Source organism: Catharus ustulatus, chromosome 2, assembly GCF_009819885.2.
Source record: "Catharus ustulatus isolate bCatUst1 chromosome 2, bCatUst1.pri.v2, whole genome shotgun sequence".
Classification (NCBI taxonomy): Eukaryota; Metazoa; Chordata; class Aves; order Passeriformes; family Turdidae; genus Catharus; species Catharus ustulatus.
The window spans coordinates 36,759,610-36,782,482 of NC_046222.1; the positions used below are offsets into that span (position 1 = coordinate 36,759,610).

Below are 22,873 nucleotides of genomic sequence, written 5' to 3' on the forward strand. Positions count from 1 at the left end.
TATAAATCATATTTTAGTCATAATGCACCCTTTGAAGATGGTAACACTCATAAATCACTTGTGTTGAGTTACAATCTGTTTAGAAGGGTAACTTCAGTGCAGGTAGTAGGTCCAAGACACTGCTTTATTGGGAAAGGAGCTATTGGATGAGGGGAAGGCAATGAGACAAGGCTTTGTGGGTGGAAACATGACCTTCTCCTCCCATGAGCTCCCACAAAATTGCTGGTAGGAGTGGGGCCAGGAGATGTTTCCTCCTGAATCTGCTGAGTCTGTGGATAGAGCAGCCCTGGTCCTGGTCTGTTACCTTCATTGTAAGATTAATTGGTGTAAGATTAATTTACAGCAGAAACATCATGTTTGAAGTTAAGTGACCAGCAATAGTGTATAATCATATCAGATGCTTGCTTGAGGCTTTAATCAACTCTCTGCTAAACAGATCTCCCTGAACCAAAGGGTTGGTCTCTCGCCCCACCTCACTCTGCAAGTGTCCCTCAAGCCCATCCCTCTTGCAGCCTCCACAGTCAAGTCCTAAACTGGAATATTGAAATAGGGAACCTTCCCTGCCAGGCTTTCTAAAAAGCTTGTAACTACATGATTAATATCACACTTAGTGTCTCATATGCTATAATTGACATTTTAAGTGCTCCTCAGAGCAAGCACAGGAGGATTTTCAATAGATTGTAGCATGGAAATCCTTTAATGTTGGTTGATAGCAGCAAACAGATGCACTGGTGCTAAATTAAAGCAAACTGGCTTGGATATTCACAGGGCATATTTCATTACATGAACTGATATTAAATGGACTCGGGTGTTTCAGGGAATCCATTATTTGGAGGGGAGAGCAAGCACTAGGAGTTAGGTATTCAAATCACTGTCCATATATATATCAAACTAAACTCTTAGTTATCCTTAACAGACCTCAGTTTCTAACAAATCAAATCAAATTAACTCATTTTCTAAAATATTTTATCAATGCAGGTAATAAGATTGATCTAGCTGATAAGAGGGAAGTCTCTCAGCAGAGAGCTGCAGAGTTTTCTGAAGCACAGGACATGTACTATCTGGAAACGTCAGCAAAAGAATCGGATAATGTGGAAAAACTCTTCCTGGACTTGGCCTGCCGGTTGATCAGCGAGGCACGACAGAACACCCTTGTGAACAATGTCTCATCCCCCTTACCAGGAGAGGGGAAAAGTATCAGCTACTTGACTTGCTGTAATTTTAATTGAAGAGCTGGCATGTGATTGCCCCTTCTGCCATGGGCCAAGTGGATTTTTTTTTTTTTCTATGCTGGGATTTATCTACTTGAAGGAATTCCTGCCAATCTGACCCATCTGGCTTACTCAGAGTCAGGTTACAGTCCTGGAAACATGGCAGGCTGATGGCTCCAGCTGCATAGCATTGTAGCAGAATACAACAGGGTTTAAATTTCATTTTTCTTGCAGTCTGTGGAGCAGGTTGGAAAAGGAAGAGTTGCACAAGTGCTTCATGTAATGCAGAGCATGAGCTGTTTTGTTTCCTTCTGTGGGAGAGTAGACCAGCCTTTCTTGAAGATACTGAAGAGATCAAAATCTCTCTTACACCACAATGTGTTTGACCCTTTTTCAAGTAAAACAAAGTAAGAAGAAACGCAACAATGAACGCTGACTTTGGGCTACACTGGCAATCTTCTGGGCTGTCAGCAAGCAAGCTCTTAGGAGTGTACATAACGTCTGCGTCTCCATGGAGGACTCTGGTGTTTGAAATAGTATTATGTCTGTCATCTTCAGGCACTTTCATGAACGTGGAATAAACAAAAAAGTTACATATAACAGCGTTTTCAAGATGATGAAGACATGGATACAGCTCAGTTGCTCCCTTTGGTGCTAGCAGTTCAGTAAATATTCCATAGGCCAAATGTAGTCTTACCACATTACTGTCTTCTGAATGTGTAACTTAGACTGGTTAGGAAAAAAACACTAATAAGCACTGTTCATAAAAATAATAATAATAAAAAAAATCTCATTACCTCTTTTTCTAGGCCTAAATATAGTGGGAAAAGACTGTGTGCTTCTTTGATATCCAACAAAGGATGAAAAGACTTTCCAGAAATATAAATAAATAAATTAATTAACCATTCCTCCTGTAATTAGTCATGTCCTGATGTAGAAAGTTAGCCTTGGGTAAGATTATTGGTGGACTTGGCAAAAGTGCACCAGTCATGACCACAGTTGTGTGTGTGCGTGGATGGTGTATGAGGGTTCAAAGGAAGCACAGTGTGAACTGGCACTCCACAATGTGTCCAGCTGAAAAACAAAACAAAGCCTGTAGATACAGCTCTTGTTGGAAGGCAGGAGTACAAATTTGTGGAGGGTTTGTTTGATGGTCCGTGGAAAGAGCAATGAGTTGCGAGTGGTGTCCTTCCATGTCTGCCCCATCCAGCTCTCACCTTGTGGAACTGCTCTCAAAGCTGCTCTTGAAGGTCACTTCTTTAGGGTAGCTTCTACGTTCAGGGCTGTAGAGTCGATGCTTTGTACCCTTAATCCCAAACTCTGGTACATGTAACTTCTTCCTGCAGAACTTCTGAAGTGGAAGCACCCTGGAGTTGATGTTACTCCACCTCTAGTGCCATACAGTGCATTGCAAATTTACGTGTTGGCATGGAAGCGAAACCAGAAGATAGTGAATGTGCACATAAACAATTACATGTAGGGATTTGAGTTCAGTTTAGCTAATCTGGATAAATCTCTCCTGGCGATTACATGGCTGTGATATGCTGCAATTTAGAGTTAATAAATTTAATATTGTTTGGCTTTTACTGAAGATTGTAACAGAGCTTTTGTATTGACATAAAAAACTGCCAGTAAGTACTTCTTGAAAAAAAATAGTAATTAAAAAAAGAGGCATTTTGCATTGCTTTTTTTGTTTCATGGAAAGATTTCTTTGGGTTGTATCATGTTGTGCCTTTGATATGTAATGGGGAGTTGACTCTATGTCAGAGAGAGGGAGGGATTCGTTTGTCATATGGCCATTTTTAATATATTTTCTTGCTAATTTTAGATCATTTTTATGATTAGTGGCAAAAGGAAGATGTAGAATTGTGGTATGAAGCTTGTTTGTCATTTAGGTAGCATTTAGCAAAGCGCTTCTGCAAGTGCGAGATGTTGGGGAACACATCATCTGCTGCTCTGCTGTGGTCCATTTCAGGCTCTACTCATTGTAATCTGGAGGATTTGGAAATGTGTGGGACTTGGTGGCTTCTGCTGTGGTGGACCATGTGATACAACCTGTGCTGAAGAGCAGTCTCTTTGTTCTTGAGCATTCCCCAAATTGCCAAATGCAGCTTCACTTGAGCTTGTGAAGAGCACCCAACTCCAAGACAGCTGATTCTGAGCTGAGCCCTTAGGTAGCTCTTTAGAGCTGGGCTCAGGGTGTTCCATGGCAGGTAAAACTCAAGTTAAAAATCAATACCATGTGTATTTAATTTGTCGTAGCTCTTACTCCCTGAACCTGGACCTGTCAGCATATAATTGATAATAAATAGGGCAGGGCTCTTTGATCAGCTTCATCAAGGGGGAAGGAGACTGCCCAATAAAACACCCATGGGTTATTCAGCCTGGTTTCCAAAAGGTCAGAGCTGGGCAGGTACTTTTCATCCCTGCCAAGTAGCACTATAAATGCATTTTAAAGTGCTCTTTGCACCATTTCTGGAGCTGGAATGTGACTGAACAAGCTGATAGAAGAAATTGCTAATTTTATTTTTTTATATTTACTTTGAGATTTCTAGAAACATAAATCTTTTCCCAGTGCTTTCTCAATCTGTAGGTGATTATTTTGGAAACTAGCTGCCTACTAGCGGCCTCAAAGCACCGGCTGTTTTTATTGCTAGTGAATCTTTGTGTAGGGACTCCATCTCCAGACAGTGCTGTGCTTTTGTGGCAGGGTGGAGTGCTGTGGTTGGGCTGATGTTCAAGTGAATGACCTGACTCCTCCAGTCAAATTTGAATTTATTCCTTTCAGTGTTTATCTGTGTAGACTTAAAACGTTGAAAGGAAATTGGTGGTATATGCAATGCTTTTTACATGGTCACAGACTGTGTAAAGCTGTAGTTTGAAACTGACTTCTCTTTCTGCTGTTTGCAAACATGCCTGTTGTTGAAGTGATGTTTTCTTGTAGTAATTCCTTTACTGGAGTTACTTTTGTACACCTTGGAATATCTCTGTAGTGCATACAGCCAAACTTTCCTTGTAGCACTGAGGGCTTATCTTCTCTTCTACAGTCTGATTCATTCACTGCTGAAGGCTTCCCAACTGGAAGAGGAACTTTATCAACTGCAGAGTCCCGAAAAACAAAAAGTCCCAATTATGTGATAATCGGCTCTCCAAATAAACACCTTGCTAGATTTTTGAGAGAGCTGTCAGTAAAAGCCTTGTGATGCTTGCTGGACAAAATATCCAAAACCCATGCAGATTTGATATGCAACAGGGCCAAATTTGACTGGGAATGTTCTCTACTATCACGAGAGCCAAGCCTTTAGTGAGGTTGCTGGATTTGAATGTGTTTTGAGGGTGATGTAGTCAACAGCCATGGAGTAATCTTATTTCTGGCTGAATGTTAATTTTTGTAGTAGTCCTGTAATGAGACCCTTTCATGACATTTTTAGCACAATGATTATGTCCAGCAGAATATTGGATGATGAACAGACGTTTTCTTAATCTAGCAAGCCTGTTTGCGGAGATTAACAGAAGCATCTCTGAAAATCGGATGGTCTAAACTCTGATTTCCAGTGGGAGCCACTGATTCAGTCAGGCTGATCTTGAGTAAACCAGTGAACATTCAGTGCTTCAGATCACTGGATGTGAAGTACTTGCTGTGGAGTTTTGCATTGGGTGTTGACACTGAGAGTTTGCTGAGACAAGCCATGACTCCCTTCTGTCTGTATTAGTGTTCTGCCATGAAAGTGCTAGGGGACAAAAAACAAATCAGAAAAAAACCCCATGAGGTCAAAGAAATAAGATGGAAAAAATGAAATTATGAGCTCTGTAAAGGAAGGGGATGCTGGGTGCCTCTTCCTACCTCGAGCCCTGAAGTCTTGATGTGACCTCCAGGTAAGCTGTTTGAGTATGCAGTCAGATACCTGTTTGTGCTGAGTGCTAAATGGCTCTGTGATCATTATGTAATGAAAAGTACACATGACAAATTATCAGGCAAGATACTTTGTTCTTTGCTGTAGAACACATGAAACAGCCCTTAAAATCTGTCTGGTGCTGTTTGTGTTTTTTTGGAGATGGCTGTCTTGGTAGCAGTTGGCTCCTGCTAGTCTAGGTTTAGCAGTTTATGGCTATTGAATTCCTTCAGCATCAGTAATAACAGCAGCAGACAGGGGCTGACACAGGAGACAGTGATTTGAAAAGAGGGAAAGTCGAAGTTAGCGATGCAGAAGCACGGTGGGTGCACACACATGGGACAACAGGCTTTCCAGAGCTTCTGCTGACAAGGGATGCAATTAGTTAGAGTCAAATCCACTGGGTTTTGCCTTGTTTGTTATCCCTAAGGACTGCCATTTGTTCGGCTGCTTTTCCACTTCTCTTCTCAGTATGAGGGGCTGTCTGTAAATCAGGCTGAAATGTTGAGCTGGCATGATTCCTGCAGTCAGAAACTGAATTCAGTTGGGAAATAGGTGGAATTCTCTAGCTATTGAAACAGGCTGAGCAAACATGCAGGATGTGCTGCCCTTTGGGAACCTCTGGTGCCACTGGGGTCAGATATGGCTAGAGACACTGTCACAGAAACCCTCTCCTGGCTGTGGGCAGATGAATGCTACAGCTATTTCTGCAATGGAAAGATGACTTTCTGGAGTAGAAAGTGCAAGTAAAGAGATGATTCCACATGCTCAAGGTTTTTCTCGATCCTATCCTCTTTTAAAATTGCATATGTGGATTGGATTTTGATTGCTCTGGGCTTTCATAAAGGTTTGCTTTGAAATTTAGTTTGAAATTCTGCATTCTTTTACTTTTAGTGTCAAAGCATCCAATAACCTTATGTGATTGGCTCCTACCAACAAAGTCCTTTTTTTGAGTTAATTCTGTTAGAAAAAGGTGTTTCTAGAGGATACTTTGTGAATTCCCAGTGAGCAGGTATGGAAACTGTACTTTTTTAAATGTCTCTGTACATAAGGGCTCACCAGAAAACCGTCTGGAGCCAAAGGAAATACTCCAATCAATTCTAGTAGTGAAAACCCTGTTAGATCAAAATCTTTTCTTCCTCTTTTTATAAATTTTGTTATCTCAGCATATTTGGGGTTTGACATGACCCTTTTTCCTTGCATCAGTTCTGTCCACTTGTTGCTGTGGGTAATAATTTTTGTAGCTGCTGTTCAAGGATCATCATTTTGAAGGACATTGTCTTATGATGATGAATGGTGGGGAAACAATAGCTTGATTTCTTATCAGCAAATAGTGCATCCTAAGCAGAGCAGCCTCAACTGGAACTGGTGATGTCGTTGAAATGCAATCATCCACTTGAGCTGTAGCTAAATGTACCATAAATGATTACTGATCTCACATCTGCCCCCGTGTAGGATTTGTCTTGGCTGGGAAAGAAGACAGCAGGGTAGTCATGCTGACGGTGATGCAGAGCTCCCAAAGCAGCACGCTGCCTTGCTCTGACCCCTCTAAGCACCACCTCACTCACCTGACCCAGAGCTGCCTTTGCTGTACTGAACCACGTCCAGCTGGGATAGATCACCAGCTGCTGTCACTCACAGATGCCATCACAACCTTTCCTCTCATGTCAACGAGCTGTAACTTAAACCATGTGAGTCACAGGTGTGTGTTTCTTTACCAGTGGGAGCCACATATCCAGAAAAACAGCCGCATCTCTGAAGCTTGCTCCTTCAAATACAGTCAATGGGATAACTGGGGGAAGATAACACAGACAGAGCAAAAAATGAGATGGCAGTGAGTGTAATTTAGGCTGTGAATGTTGTCAGTGAAAAATTAGACTAGTTTTGAGAGCACAGCCAGGGTCAACAACTCAGCTTATCTGTCTGGATGAACAGGAGCTGGGTTTACAATTCTCAGACATTGTCTCTGTTTTCACATTAATAGATTGCAATTAGGACTTGGTGGATGTGACCACATATTTTGAACAAGTTATCCTTTTCCAGTAAGCTCAGAAGAGAATTTTAGGTCTGGTTAGTGCTACAATATTACTCAAAACCAGATACCAGTTTTACATTTGCACTTTTGGTTTTTCCACTTCTGCTTATCTTGGGATAACATTCTCAAGGACATGCACACTTGTGAGTACAGGGTGGTGGTGCATTGCTGGTGAGCATTTTCTGAATGCCTGGTCCTCGGGCAAAAAATGACATGGCCAAAACCTGTGTCAATCATGATTTTAGCTGTGCACGGTTCCCTGGGGCAGAGGGGATGGTAAAAGTATTCTTATGCTTTCATGGGCAGCAGTCAAGGGCTCTGGAGTGTCTGGTGTCACATGAATGCAAACCTCGGCACTTTTCAAAGCTTGATTCCTCTGGCACCTCTCATCAATGAATCTGCTCTTCTCTCATTACTGCTCATGCCTCAAGCACTGTGGAGGGATGATCTGATTGCATGAACCGCTGGATCTGACTCCTGCTTTAGTTAGAACAAAGAGCATCAAAGGCTCATTTTCTGTGCCACCTCGAGCTTCTTTGTATGGATGTAAAGTTAATAATTCAATAAGCCATTTCCAGCCAGGACACCCCTTAAGGGATACTTCCTTTCTTACAGGACCAATAGAAGAGATTCAGACATTAAAAACTGGTGGGAGTTTGGTGGAAATGAGTTGCTTTCTAGTGAGCAGGTGGGTGCTGCTCTCCATCCAGTGAGACTTGGGGAGGTGAGGAGGAGCTGTGGCTAGGGGGTGCTGTGAATGTCTCTGAGGGCTGGGGTTGCATTATTGGCACAGAGCTTTAGTAAATGTCGTGTTCCAGCAGCTGAGTCTTTACAGAAGGGCAAACAGGCGAGGGAATACCAGTTTTACATTTTCATAGAGGGGAAATAAAATTCTTGGTCTCTGGTGGGGAGAGCTGCCATGATTTCGGGCACTATCATTGCCTCGGCTCTTGTGGACTGTTGGGAAGAAAGGGTTACCACTCACCCCCACACACAGCCAGCACTGAAGGGGGAAAAACTACTTCTGAAGCCAACATTTTGGTGGAGTAAAGTCCCTCTAATGAGAGTATGGAGCAAGCCCAGCACTTGTTACTATGCTGATTGGGAGTGACAAGTATATCTCTGGATATTAGGGAAGTAGTTTAAAATATGCCATCGTTTTTAGCATAATACGATGCACTGCAGATATGTCACATCCATTTTATTCTCCACAGCTGTTTACAAAAGGAAAAAAAACCCCAAACCCTGAGATTGGAGCAGCTGCAGTCACTCAGCTGTCAATATGGGACAAGGCTCTTTCTGCTCTTTTATTTCCACTTCACTCTGTTCTGCTGCACATATTTGGCTGTTCTGTGAATTTGCAGATCATGAGATTTTTTTTCAAACTTCTTTTGATCTATACAGAAAGACTCACCCAGTTCTCATTTAAATTCATTAATACTTTGAGTAGGCATTTTAATTTTATGTTTACTGGCTTGTTTCCCTTTGTAATGTTATCTAACTGACAAGTTTGTCATGCTCTGCATTACCTTTAGACTTCTGAATCTAAAACATTTCCTCTTTCCTGAAAGCTATGATAATTTTTAGAGATGCTACAAAGGCATCTTCATTTCCTCAGGAGAAAACCTGAATTACCCTCAGCTTTGATTACTATCAAATCAACATGGAAGTACATGATTTCTTTTACAGCATGAACAAAGTATGCTTTATACCATCAACTATAGTTTGAATTGTAGTTTAAAAATCTGCTTAGGCACTAACAGCAGCATTTTGTTTGTGATTCCCATGCCAGGGAAGTCACAGCATTAAAGGAATTTTCTGTGTTGGAGTTTTTCCCACAAAGGTCTGCTGTCTTTTCACCAACAATTGTGAATTTAGCACAATGTACAGACTTTTAGCAAGAACCCTGATTCCTAAACATTTGGCCAGAAGAATGAGGAGAGGATGTGGTTTTTGTTGATCAAGCACAACCACTTCAGTGGAAAAAATGCACTACAGCTGGTCAGACAATTGATCTCATTGGTGTGGTAGTGCTGTCTTTGGGGAGGGTATAGGTGTTAGCAAATCACCAAACTGTGAACCATTCACTGTCAGAAGCATTTGGCTTGTCTCTTCTTTAAGTTCTTGTGGTCAAGTGTGGTACAGTGGGCTTGAGAAAGGAATGTGTTTTGGATTGACCAGGATGATGAATGTATGATCCTTCATGTTTATTTGTAATGTCCTTTTTATACTTAGAAATTGCTGACATGTGTATCTGTATGTAAATAAATGTTTAATCCTTTCCACTTAGTGTTCGAAGTGTTTGATTTGTTTGGTTTTTGATTTGGACGGTGAAGCAAAGTTGCCTTAAATACAAGGCATTCAAGAGACATGATTTGACATCAGGCCAGCAAACGAATGGCTACCCAGGATTTTCTGCTTGGGCTGAGCATACAGAGGCTCTTGCTGCACTGAGACCTCACAAGAAGAGCAGAGGAAGAGCTGCTGCCCATGGGAATGAAGTCCCTTTGCAGTAGAAGAGAAGAAAAATACTCAAAGTAGGAGAAATTACAGAGGTTTAAAATGCCAAAGAAATGCCAGCATCAGGCACTAGAGGGTGGCCTTTGACAGAGGCACCATCCACTCACTGACCTTGCAAGCCTGTGGCAGGTCCAACTCTTGTCCTAGCAAAATGCTGGATTTGTGTAGGGTGTGTCGGATGATGGTTGGATGCCTTGGTTGTCTTTTACTCTTTGACCCAATCCCCTTTTATTATTATTATTTTTTAATGCCATTCCTTCTATTCAGCCTTCAACTTGCTGTTTTCATCCTCACTGAACTCCACTGAGTTCCCTAATGACCTTCCTCAAGGCCTAGAATCCTTTTGGACAAAGTCTCCCATTTTAAGCCTTTTGTCTTTTGGTAAAGACATAGAGTTTATGCTCTGATTCCTTCTGGGGATCAGGTTTCCTCCCCTGTGCTCTGCCCCACATCAAAGATGACTCCTGCTAACACTTGCACTGAGAAATGAGCTGTGAAGCCTGAAGACACCATGTGTCTTTTATTGCCTCTTCCACTGACCTTGAAGCTCCTTCCTTGGTAAATGTCTGACATGAGGGCTGGACCATCTGCTCTTCCTTCCCCAGGAAGCTGGCAATTTGAATCAGTGAGAGAGCAGAGAGGTATTTGGAAAGGGAAAAGTCCCTATATGCTTCTAGGTAGGAACAAGGCAAAGGGAGGGGAAGGAAAAAACATCCTTCAGATGATCAGACTTCTTGGGAAGTGAATATTTACTGAAAGAGAGGAGGGCTGGAGTGTGTTACTTTTAGGGGTGAAGCCCGGAGAAAACCAACCCAAGTCCTTCTGGGGACAGGTAAGGGGCAGGTGAAGAGTGGCAGCTCTTCCTTCCAAGGAACATTTAACCAGTGGGATGTGCAACCTTCTTGTTCAGTGGGTGTAGCAGGAAGGGTACAGCCTGTGCCAGGCTTTGCTGAGGGTGAAATGAATGTGAGCACACAAAGGCTCCCTGCAAAAAGGGAACAAGCTGCCCAGGGGAAGAAATGCAGAGAGCTTTTTCTGCCTCTTCCATCCTCTCATGGTCAAAGTCTCCCTACTGAGCTCATGGGGAGCTCTGCCCAGAAGATGTCATCTTGCTGACAGGGGCCTGTCACACAACAGTACTTTTTGCTCTCACTCTGTGTGCAGTCCTATTGCACAAAGCACAGGAGATCTGAGTGTCCTGCTTTAATTTCAATGGTATGGCACAGACAGTCCTGCCTAATTTAAAATCTAGTCTTGATTTATGGATTTCTATGCGCAAGGAATCAATCACAAACCCAGTATGCATTTTCAGGAGTTTTATTACCCTCAGAATTAAACATGCTGAGCTTTAGTCTTTTTGTACAAGCTTATAATTATAATCACATCGGCCTGCACCAAAGCTATCACTTACTGTAGTATGTGAATGAATTGTCTGCTGAAAAAAATCACTCATGCTGCACCAAACATTTCATGTCAAGATGCTGTCAGGTATGTGATGTAGAAGCTCTGGCAGTGTTTCATCGCTATCTGCATTGTCTCTATTGTCTCACTTGGATCAGTTCTGACTCCTGGTGATTGAGTGGGTATCTGTCCAGTTCATCACAAGGGCATGCTTAAAGAGCCAATGATGACTGCAGTACCCTATTGTGCTGCAGTAGAAAAAACTGGTTTCAAGTGTTATGATGTCTTAAAACCTCTTCTGTATTGCCTTTCCTATGCTCAGTGATTTGGATATGAGTAATGCAGTATTTCACTTCATTTCTTCTACATAAGCTATACATGCAGATTCATAATTTCCAGGCAAGGCAACACTTCTTCATCCTTTTCCACTTGCCCCAAGGGTTCATGAAGTAGGATTTGCAATACATAAAATCTTTTCAATAGGCACAGCACTTGGTAAATGCAGGCACAAGTCCAGGCCTTTTCATCCTAGAGCCCTGCCCTACCCTGAATGAAGCAGCCCTGGTGTGGTTTCGGTGTGCTGATTTGCTGGGCTAAAGCTCAGCTGGTCAATTCAGCAGCAGCTTGCAAAGCCCTTACAACTTCTGCTGTTACTTCCCATCCCTCTGGCTGTGCCAGGAAGCCTTGCACAGCTCTGTGTCCTTTACAGCAGAGCCCTGCCATTTTCTGCAACAGTGCTGTCACTGGCTCCACACTTAGCAAGCAACTCATTCACAGCTTACCTTGGTCACAGAACCACAGAATGGTTTTGGGCTGTAAGGGACTTTAAAGAACTTGTTCCAACCCCCCTGCCATGGGCAGGGACACCTTCTACCAGACAAGTTGCTCAGAGCCCCATCCAACCTGGCCTTTAACACTTCCAGGGATAGGGCATCCACAGCTTCTCTGGGCAACCTGTGCCAGGGCCTCATCATCTGCACAGCGAGTAATTTTTACTGTGTATCTAACCCAGATCTTCCCTCTCTCAGTTTAAACCATCATCTGCTTATCAATTAAACATTGCAAAAAATTGTGATGTCTAATTCTGCTCTTTTTCTATCTCTCTCTTTGCTGTAACAAATGTTCATTTTTCTGCTGTTTATGTCTAGGGTTCAGGGACTGCAGGGCTCTAGGCTTGGACCTGTCAGAAGAAATCTCGTGCCTCTTTCCACTGCCATCTGCTGTTGCATGACTCTTAAACACCAGAAGAACTTTCGTGTTGTGCTTGAGTATCTTGCTGGGGACAGCAAGAAGAGAGAAGGTCTTTCAGTGATCTCCATGTCCTTTCAATGTCAGGCTAGTCTTTGAACCTGTGCCTAGATTTCAACTGTAAATAAGGAGGCAAAAAAAACCAACAAGCCAAACCAAAGCTGACTTGAAAAGGCTTCTTTGTAGAATGAATTTACCTGTGCAGACCTGTTGCATAACCATGTGTAACTTTTTCTTTGATTGGCCTACAGGAATGCCTGCAGCCTCAGCACATCTGCACCCTTGGTAAGAGAGGCTGTACCTCATTTATACCCTGCCCAGCCACAGAAGCTTGTTTGATTCCAAATATCCTTCTCCCTCCCATCCCTCAAAGGGAAAAGCATTTGATTAGAAGGTGCAGAACTTAGGCTAGAGACTGAGAAACTGAAAAATTTCCCAGTATTTCTGTATGTTCTGTGATGGTGATCCATGCTAAAAATCATGGATAAGGAACAAGGTAGTGCAAATGCACTTATTCCTGAAAAACTCTTCTGAACAAAGAGGGAGGGTTAAGTAGTGCTGTAGAAATTATATGAGGCCTTAAACATAGGAAGATAAAAACATCCACCTTGTAGCTGAGAAGGAATCAAGTAACCCCCCCTGTCATCAGTCACAATGTAAATGGTTCATACTCATTTTATAACTCAAAGGAAAAGTCACAGCAAGTGCTTTTAGGTCTGATTCTAGTTCTACAAGCATGGTACATCCCCTCCACCCTCTTGGGCCACAACAGGACCTTCAAAGACTCATTCACAATAAAATGTCAGCATTTTCAGGCTGCTCAGATCCTGTGCCACCAGATTCCCATATCCTTCTGCAGGACCTGACTTACAAGCTTAGATGCAGCAGATCCAAGATTTCTCTGTTTAATGATCCTAAATGCAGCTGGTTTGGGTCGGGGATATGGAAGACCATAAAGCAAGGAGAGGAAAGACACTGTCAGGAATCTGCCACCAGCAGTCTAACTTGAAAAAGCCTGTAGGAAAACTGGGAGCTGCTACTAAGCTCTCAGGATGGCCCCCTTCACCCAGCTGAAGGCTGTCACAGGATCCCAAATGGGCTCACATACAAGGCACCATCAAATCCTCAATAAAAAGTTGGCCCTTCTCCCAAAGGAGTCATCGGGCAAGAATCTGGAGTGGACACAGATTCCAGTGCTGCTCTAGTAATGTAAAGACAACAGTGAACATTAAAACACTTCACCTACTTGTACTTTATGAAGTGAGATCTCAACACTCACACATTTACAAAAGTGTTTATTGCACATCCTAATTAATTTTCAAGAAAATATAGTAACTACAAATTGTAATTTCCCTCATCTCTGTGGTACAAAGGTCTGAAAATAAACCTAACTCTTCTTTGCAAGACATATGCTGACAGGTGAGCTAACTTTTAAATAGCTCTTTTCTTCCACTGGATCCTTCCCAAAAAGTAACAACAACAAAAATTAAAAAGAACACAGAATACAAATGTATCTTTCTTAGTATTTTGGCTTATTGGAAAAAGGGGTTCGTGCTTGGAAGAACAGCTCAGGGGACCAGACAGTTGGCCCTTCCAACACAATCCCTGAATAATTTCCACCTGAGAGATGATTCTCACCTTCTGAAGGGGAACAAGTTTTCAGGACTGGATCATTTAAAAATGAGGTCCTGGTAACACTTGCAGATACAGGAATTGTTAGAATCCTGGATCTATCCCCAGGGCTTCTCTCACTTTGGATGAGATTTTCATCATTTTCACTGTTCTTTCTGCTTTCAGAAATAGGGTTCCTGCCAATGGGCCCACAGGTGGATTGCAAGTCAGCAGCCCGACTAGCTGTTTCCAAATTAAAAGACGCAGTTGGTTTCAGCCCTTTGTTTGAAGATGGAGGGATCCACTCCTCCAAGCTGGCAGGCAGTTGGCTGTTAAGGAACTGCTGAGAAGCAGAGCTACCACTTGCTTTGTTTTCCCTGTTCCTTGGTCTCCCACGTTTCACAAACTTGCTGGTAAGCTGCTGCAGCAGGGTATTCTGAAAGGAAGACCTGGATCGTTTGCATTTGGAATGGATTTTAGTGGGATTTTTAGGGGTGAAGATGGTGATAAAAGAGCTTCTTTCCCCAACAGGCCATAGTTTCTGCAGAGGTTTTGTCATAGGAGTTGACTGTGAATAAGGAACAAAGTCCTGAGCACAAACTGAACTGCATTCTGAGTCACAAAAGGAGGAAATTACAGGTGTACTGTGCTTGCTGAAAGCATGAGGGGACCTGTGTAGGGATGAGTCCAGTTTTGAACTGTTACAAGGAACACCTCCAGGAGAAAGTATTGATTCAGCTGTGATCTTCTCTGTCAAAGTATCATCCTGTATTAAAGAATTACATGATTTATTTAAGAATTCCACAGGTTTTGCTACCTCTCTTACACTTGCATCAAAGAGATCAGCAGAAGCATTGTAGCTGCCTTCAGGGAAGATGTTGTTCCATTGTATCTCTTTCCTACTAACACTTTTGAAGGTATTTTCTGACAGTTCTGTCAATGGTTTTAATTCTCTTTTATGTATCCATCTTGCATTGTTGGGAGTTGGTGGATCAAAGACCTGGGGCCCTGTGAGTGTAAGATCTGTTTTCTGGCTTGGTGTAGAACAGTTTTCTTTATTTTCACAAGCAGCTAAAAAGCTTCCACTTGCCGAATGCACCCAGGTATTGCTCTTTTTTACACAGGACGTTTCTCCATGCAGCCTAATAAAAGACCAAGATGAATTTGCAGGGTCACTATTTGCTTCTTTGGACTGCACGCATCTGCTCTGGGAAACGGAAGGCTCTGGTGTAACTGGTGAAGATGTGCCACCTTCCTTGAGGGTTGAAGATAAATCACTAGGGGAAGACTCACATTGGGAAACATCACTCAGAGGGTTTGTATTTGACTGAAGACAAGCAAACACTGCGTTCTCCCAACTATCATTCTCTGCTGGTGGCAAGAGCCTCCCTGAGACACTAGCTGCAGGCAAACCACCTACAGATTGCCTGGAATATGATTTGTTAAGAATTACACCCAACTTGCCATTTTCAAGATGGACATGTTTGCCTGCATCAAGGCTGGGTGATGTTACAACACTCCTGCCATCCTCTATTCTGACTAACAATTCATTTAGGCTTTCTGAGAATGGGAGTTCTTCCCAGAGCATAGAGTCCACCCGAGACACTCCAGCTGCATTTACGTGATTAGGAGCTGAGGCATCTCTCTTGCAAACAAGGGAGTTGTGGGATTTTTCTGGGTAGCAATAATTTCTACTATTAGTTTTTAGGTAATTATTTTTTACCTCAGATTCCAAGGGATGTTGTAACAACTTGGAACTGTTTCCATGTGGACATTCGGTGTTTGAAGAGCCAATGCTCTCTAATTTATCAGCTGCAGAGATACTGTCAGTCCGATTAAGCTGTGAACTTGATTCATTATCCTTCTCTTTATTCCCTTCCTTCACAGAAGAGATCAGAAACTGTGAGTCCCAAAGAGTTTGATTGTTGAGGCTTACACTGCCCAATTCTGCAGAGACAGGCCTCTCCTCTTGTTCATGCTGTTCACTCACCAGCTTTCCCACTTCCACAGTGGGAAAGTCTTCCGCTGTTACCCAAGCAACAGATGAAGTCAGGCTAAAGGATTGCTGCCAGCACCCTAAAAAACTTTCCCTGCCACTAGACTGAACAAAACAGGAGCTCCTGCTCAGGCTAGACAAGCTGCTGAGCTCACTGAGAGGTTCATCTATGGGAGCTGATGACACATCAGGTAAATATGAGCTGTTATTACAGCTCCTGAATTTTGCCGACTGCAGGAGACGATCTAAGTAGCTGATAACAGTAAAGCCAGTAAGTGCAGCATTCGGCAGGAAGATCTGGCATGCTACAAGATTTCTTGTACTTCTATTAATTCTAGAACACTTCTGCAAGACGCTGCTGGCAGCAGAATGCCCTCCATCTTCCCTTGCACAACCCTGAGAGGGGGGAAAGAAAACAAAAAAAAGATCAACTTAGAGAAAAAAATATTAACACGTCTTTTAAGTCAGCCGTAAGTTTAGGTCTCGCTTTTTGTCAGGATCTGCAGGGAAGAGAATACAAAACGCTCTGTCACACAAGGCAGTCCCTGGGAAATAAACCCTGGCAAGTGCTGTAAAGGGCATCACAGTGAGAGGTTCTTTGCTCGTTGCAATTACAGACTTTTGGAGCTGGAAAAACAACCAAGGACTCTGAGAAAGGACTTCACAGAAAATTTCTTCCTCCCTTTAGGGCACTGGATGCTTCCGGGCTTCCTCCAGTGTAGTTCAGTGTGAATGGCTGGCAGCCTAAGGCCAGTGCGTTGCTTTTATCCAGGAGGCACTGGGCAGCACTTGAAACAAAACACTCTGGTACCAGACACTTGACTTGGCAACTCAGCTGCCAAAGCCAGCATGGTACTTTCTGTGCACTAGATCTGTGAAAGGGAAATAAGCTACAACCTTTATCTGCTCAGATTTTTTTAGAGAGCAGTGTTTCAAAGGAGCTTCAACTGCAATTCTTTATAAAACCTGCTTCCCTCTACACCGAAATTACGGGTGAAAAATGACATTGAACAGAGAGAGAATTAGCTCATATTTTAAGGAGTGAATAAACCCTTTCTCATCTACCCCTCAAGGTCTGGCAAAGCCAGAATGGCCAAAAAGCAGATACAGTTATCTCCAACAACCCTCCTCCTTCCGTGAGTCTGTGCAAGGTTTGAGGTTGAAGGCTGCCAGCCAAGGACAACACCCTCCTAGGTAAGCCTTTATAAAGTATGTTATGCTGATCAGAATCAGCAGTATTATCTGGGACAGTACAACTGTACACACAGCTGAACACAACTTACAGAAATGTCTACAGCCAAGGGCTGTGATATCTAGGATTAGTTACATTTGTCAAGGCATCAGGCCAAGAGACATGGTCAAGTGTTCCAGGTAAGTAAAGTTAAGCCATTAAGTCCTCCTACTTCATTACCTAAGATGCTGTACACAGGAAAATTCTCAGTTCAGATACAAACCTCACTGTACCTGTGGGAGAGGCAAAACACCTGCCAGGTAGGATTTAGTTCACAGATTCCATAATATGAATGACTCACATAAGCACCACTTGAAGAGAACCTTGAAGACTGTTTCTACAGAAATATTGCTAAGAACTAATATTTCAAAGTGTGTTAAACACATAAAAGAGCCACTAAGGCAGATGTTGAGCAGCTGTACTTTAACAGCATTTTGAAAATGCTCTTAAATCCAGATATATTAAAATGCTATCAAGGGCATGTGCTTTTCCTTACATTTCAGACTGGAGACTGCATAGCATGGGAAAGGTAGGGCAGTGCTTGGAAAGAGAGTCTGTTTCTTGCTCCAACCATACATGGTTTTTTTACAGACTCCAAGCTGTTACTGATATGCACAGGAGCTGGCATTGCTCAGGCTCTCCAAAAAGCACCCTGACAAGCTGTTAAGCTGACTACTGCCATTCAAGATGATTTTTGGATGTGACGCATTAAAAAAACCCACAAACCACAGGAGTCTTGGGGAAAAGGAGCAGAATCCTTCTTATGTCCTAGCTTTATATTTACTCAAATTCCCAAAAGATGTTGTATATGAAACTTTGATAACTCAATCTATACCCTAACTGGCTACAGAAACTCAATAAAAGGTCACAATGTGGACTAAAAGTTACCTTCACTCCGAATATAAACCTTTTTCCAATGAAACAGGTTTCCACTGCTTGAACTAATGCTCTTGTAGATGACTCTGTGTTTGTTTCTCCTGACAGCTGATTGAAGTCTTGAATATACCTAGAATAAAAACATATGGAAGTATTGGACCAACAGAGGAAGAAGCCTTACACTGCATTTTAGTTGTAGTATAGTGCTAATGAAGACACTTGTTAAGGAGATTTAGTGCTAGCTTCAACTAAACTTAGAATGAAAAACAGGAAAACCATGAACCTATAAATTAAATTCTTTAGTTCACCTAATTTGTTAGTGAGATAAAGTAAAGAGAACAACCACTCTAAACAGGTTTAGTACACACAGGACTTTCAGGTGTTCCCCACATGGCTGTGATTTTTCTGCCAACACAGTAACTGTACAATGCTGTCAAGATGCTGCTATTCCTTACACATCCTTCCTGCCCATGATAGCATGACAGTATCCATGTAAGATATGGAAATAACTGTTTTTCATGGCTGACAGCAGTATAGCAGTGTAGTGCCCTATGCCTGTCACAAGTATGTTATTAATGCTGCTAATATGGCATTACAAACAATTAATCTTTGAGCCAGTGATAACACAAGACATTGGAAAATAACAGACTAGAGAAAGAAGCAGGGAATCTATCTGAATATCCCATCCTGGCAGTTTCACAGTTCAGCAAATCTGAAACCTATAATGTGGGTAGTCAGGATGTGAGGACTAACAGACTTTCTTAGAAATCCCTTCTTTCTTCAGGAAAATTTGGTCATATTGCCAAATAGTCTCAAGGTGCATTCAAACTGTTAAAAAAGAAAAACCAGAGGGTCTGTCTGGAAAAGCCAACTTACTTAAACAAAGGGAATTCAATCATCTCATAAAAAGGAGAAGGGACATGAAGAGAAGTCAAACCAACCAAACAGTGAGGTTCACTTAACAGGTAGTAGCTGTTTCAATAGACAAGTGGAGGATTTCTTCTACTACCTAGAAGTAATCCATCTCAAAACATCAAGATTTCAGGCAGAAACAAACTTCAGCACCTTCTCAAGGTGATGAGTACCAAGGAAATGCTGGAAGGGAGCACTTTAGCAGTTACTTCCCAGTCATCTTCCCACCATCTAGGCTCACTGCAGTTTTTTACGCTGAATAAATAGCAGCAGCTATACAGTCAATCTATTCCTTACCTCTGCAGATTTTCTGCGGTGACCCCAAAGAATGGATCTAAGCAACTTCCAAAAACAGTGATGTCAAACAAATCATTAGTGTCAGCAATCTTTAGGGACAATCTATATCTGTAGCTTGCATCTTTAGCTTCACCTGTGCAGCCACATTTTAGACAGCTGAACCTGACAAAAGACAGTAAAATGATAAAAAAGATTTAATACATGAACTTCTGTTAATCATTGCTGAGGTAAGAATTAATCTGCAGCCATAAGTATTACTACTATAATGTATCAAATATTCCATAAAAAACTCTAGTTTTTTCTTATTCTTTACTCCTTGAGGCATTAATCTTACCAAAGGCTCAGAGCAAGAGGTGTCTATAATGACACAATGACTCTGGTTTCTTTCTCTGATTTATTAAATGCTAGCCTGTTGAGAAATTGAAGGGACAGTGGGCTTTGAGAGACTGTTGGGGTGCGATTTTGAATTCCCTGCGCTCATTTTTTCCCCATTTCATTCTGGTTTGGGATTTTTTTCCCTGCAGCTTGAGTACAAATACCTAGGTTTAAAAAAATAATCAGGAGACAGCACCGTTATCTTGTACTTCAGCATTTGAAACAACAGATATCCTTGTTTTACAAAGTCAGCTCCTTCCATTTAGTGCTGACATTCATTGATTTACTGTTCTTCTGTGTGTCAGAGATTTCACCCACCACTGCAATTAAAAAAGAAAGCTCATCCCTTTCTGGACATGCATTCAGTGAAGAGTCATACAGGACTACCAGGTGTGCTGCACATGTAGAATGAGATGAAAAAAAAAATTAAAAAATCAGGATTTGATCTGGAGGGGCTGGATTTTCACCACTTTGTTTTGTGTTCAGCTAACAGAGATCCCCAAGTTAACAGAGATCAGTAAATGATCCCCAAAACAGGACATACCTCCTGGAATCCAGTACCAGCCTAGAAAAGCAGTTTTGACAGGCAGGATAGACGAAGCAGGAATTCTGGATGGAAATCACAGAGGCAGCCAAGAGTCCCTGCACACTGTTCATGTGCTCACAGCATCACCTGAAACAAGTAAGTTGAAATGGTTCAAAGAGTTCTCACAAGATGTTAATATTAACTTCTTTCAGTTGGGTTATTTTAACATTTTGAACAGTAGTCTTCAGGAAATTTTGATCTTTGAAAATAAAAATTCTATTAATTAACTTTTTTTTTAAAGGATAAAGTTATGTAAAATGAAGAAACTGTTCATGGTATTTTCACACTATTGCACACAGATCAGGCAAATTCTCACTTGTATTTAGGGATCTTTATTAGAATTATCCTTGGGTACAGCACTGCAGCAAATGGCTTTCTAATTATTTTCCTTAATTTAGAGTAAAGTCACAACATGAGGCTCAAACTTGAAATGATTCTGCACTTGTAGTCCTGAAAATGTTCCAACACCAATGAGTTGGAGAGGCTACTCAGAAAATCTTGAAAAAGGCTCACAACAGTAACTATATTTGCTCCTACATCACACTCTTTGAGCTAAAGGTCAACAGAGATTTGACAAATAAATGATGAACTAAACATTTAAATAAATAGGAATGAATTCATTTTTATTCAGCATTACTCTCCTGCAGATTTATTATATTTTATTATACTATACTCCCCAAAATACCAAGTTGTAGGAAACTTCCCCTATTTTAGATTTTTTTCCTCAGCAGATATTAGAAAAATATAGACAACAATCACAGAATCCTGGATTGGTTTGGGCTGGAAGTGACCTTAAATATCACCTAGTTTCAGCCCCAATGCTGTGGGCAGGGACACCTTCCACTAGACCAAGTTGCTTGGAGCCTCATCCAATACCTCAAATCACAGAGTTCCAACTTAAATGACCAAAATGTTCTCTACAGCTGAATTAAATTACTCCTTAAAAGTCCATGTTTGCAAAAGCTCTTTTATCACAGCTGTAGCTAGATATAAATCTCTCTTTGAAATAAACTGCAGAACAGGAAGGGAATTGACATCTTCATCCCAAAACTCTCTGAGAGGCAAAAGACCAAAGAGATAGAGGAGACTCAAGTATGGCTTTCACAGGTTAAAAAAAAAAAAAATCCCACATTCTATAATCAACAATGGTGTTTTGTTCATAATTTTCCATAAGAAAGTTAAACTTACAGACTATTCCTTTACCCTCTGGCATAACTTTCTCAGCATCCTGATAAAAACAAGATCTGTAACACTAACTACTAGAAAAATGTGACTGAACTCATCACTGTGAGGAGTTCAGATGAAAAAAGAATCCCAATATTCCCTACATCTGGAAAACATAGGTAGGGAAAGGGAAAAGCTGCAATAGGGGGCCAAACAAAATGAGAAAAAAAATCTCTTCAGAATGCACATATTAACAGAGACTCATTTGACCCAGTATATTGAATGGTGCATGCCTTCAACTCTTATCAAAAGGGAACTGCTTTGTTTTAGTTACAAAGATTTTGTTTTAGTACAAGATAACAGTAAAACGTACATGGAAAATACATAAATAGATAGAAAAGGAGTAATAAAGTTAAGTCTGATTTTTTTTTTTTTCTGAAAAGATGTCCTTGGAGAAATTAGCAAGTGCTTCATTCCCACCTGTTTTCAACTCAGAACTCTAGAAACAAAGTTTACATAGTCGTTGTTAGCTGCACTTTAAAAATACATTTAAAAACACACAAAAAGACCAGAACCAACATAACCGCATCCCCCAGAAAACAGAGAACACCCCAAGTCCTAAACTGAAATACGGGAGATAAAGCACAGCGTCTAAGTGCTCACACGCGTTCTGTCAAGCGCAAACAGACTCAAGATCTCCACCTCTATTTCCCTTTGGAAGAAATACAGAGCTCACTACCTGGACGCAGACTGAAAGAGGTCGGCACGAATGGATCTGCTTTACTTGAACTTTTTGTCATAAACCAAACAACCCAAACCTCAGCGCCCGGCCGGGGAATCCCAGAGCCCTTCAGCTGCTCCTGCCGCGCTCGCTGCCTTTCGTGGCCCGGCTCGCAGCGCGGTTCCTGCTGCCCTCTGGTGATCCCGCTGCCTCGCTCTCTCCCTAAGGAAAACCAAAAGGCGGGTCATTAACACATCTCATTCCCGTTTGCATCCCTGAGCCTCCCCGAGGCTGACAGCGCGCTGCCGGTCCGACTCACGGGGCTCGGGCCGGGCCGGGCCGGGCCGGGCCGGGCCGGGCCGGGGGAGCAGCGGGGGCTCGGCCGCCCGGGCGGACCCACGGCCTGAGGGCAGAGCGGAAGGGCGGAAGTGCGGCTGCTGAGCCCCGCCGCGGGGGCGGGACGAGGAGGCGCTCAGCCAATCGCGACGCACTCCGAGGGGAGAGCGGCCCCTCTCGCCCAATCACAAAACGAGAACGTCGGCGGCCCCCGCACGGCGCGGAGGGGAGAGACGGGCGGCTCACGTGCTTCGGGCAGCCAATCGCTGCCTCCCCGCGGGAGGCCGCGCGGCCGAAACACCTATGGAAACCGCCTCAGCCAACCGCGAAACGAGCGCGAGCTGAACGCCGAGCGGCAGCCAATCGGAAGGCGCCGCTGGTTAGGGCCCGCCCCTGCACGTGTGGGGCTGGCCCCGCCCCCAGGCTGGCCGCCGCTCCCCGCGGGGCCGCGCGGGGCAGC

At 42.6% G+C, this 22,873-nt stretch overlaps 2 protein-coding genes across 5 annotated transcripts in view; one reads left to right on the plus strand and one right to left on the minus strand.

The window, feature by feature from the left end:
* LOC116992579 (ras-related protein Rab-30) overlaps nucleotides 1-22,873 on the plus strand; it is a 92,821-nt gene that overhangs the window by 38,752 nt on the left and 31,196 nt on the right. Inside the window, exon 5 of one of the 2 annotated variants that reach the window (XM_033052349.1) lies at nucleotides 979-9,424. The exons of the other annotated variant lie outside the window; for it this stretch is intronic. Coding sequence (XP_032908240.1) covers nucleotides 979-1,229 — 251 coding nt within the window. The 3' untranslated portion in view covers nucleotides 1,230-9,424. Of the gene's footprint in view, nucleotides 1-978; nucleotides 9,425-22,873 lie in introns of those variants that run through there. 2 annotated transcript variants of the gene reach the window in all.
* DDIAS (DNA damage induced apoptosis suppressor) lies at nucleotides 10,961-22,426 on the minus strand. 3 transcript variants are annotated; one of them, XM_033052345.2, is made up of 7 exons: nucleotides 22,397-22,426; nucleotides 22,096-22,299; nucleotides 20,151-20,279; nucleotides 19,232-19,393; nucleotides 18,035-18,152; nucleotides 15,643-16,311; nucleotides 14,885-15,061 (listed from the first exon to the last, which is right to left on the minus strand). In XM_033052345.2, exons 3-7 carry the CDS (start codon nucleotides 20,261-20,263, stop codon nucleotides 14,981-14,983), a joined length of 1,143 nt encoding a protein of 380 aa, XP_032908236.1. In that variant the 5' UTR covers nucleotides 20,264-20,279; nucleotides 22,096-22,299; nucleotides 22,397-22,426; the 3' UTR covers nucleotides 14,885-14,980. The 3 variants fall into 3 exon arrangements, with proteins under 3 accessions (XP_032908235.1, XP_032908234.1, XP_032908236.1); XM_033052344.2 differs by having other exon boundaries at nucleotides 10,961-16,311; nucleotides 22,175-22,299; nucleotides 22,397-22,421; XM_033052343.2 differs by having other exon boundaries at nucleotides 10,961-16,311; nucleotides 22,397-22,421.

Bases quoted from the DNA above. Each gene is read 5' to 3' on its own strand.
- DDIAS (XM_033052344.2), bottom strand. From the start codon at position 20,263: ATGAACAGTGTGCAGGGACTCTTGGCTGCCTCTGTGATTTCCATCCAG. The intron at 18,153-19,231 runs GTAAGGAATAGA...TTTTTATTCTAG, and splicing joins ACCGCAGAAAATCTGCAGAG to GTATATTCAAGACTTCAATC. The intron at 16,312-18,034 runs GTAACTTTTAGT...CCCCCCTCTCAG, and splicing joins GGTTTATATTCGGAGTGAAG to GGTTGTGCAAGGGAAGATGG.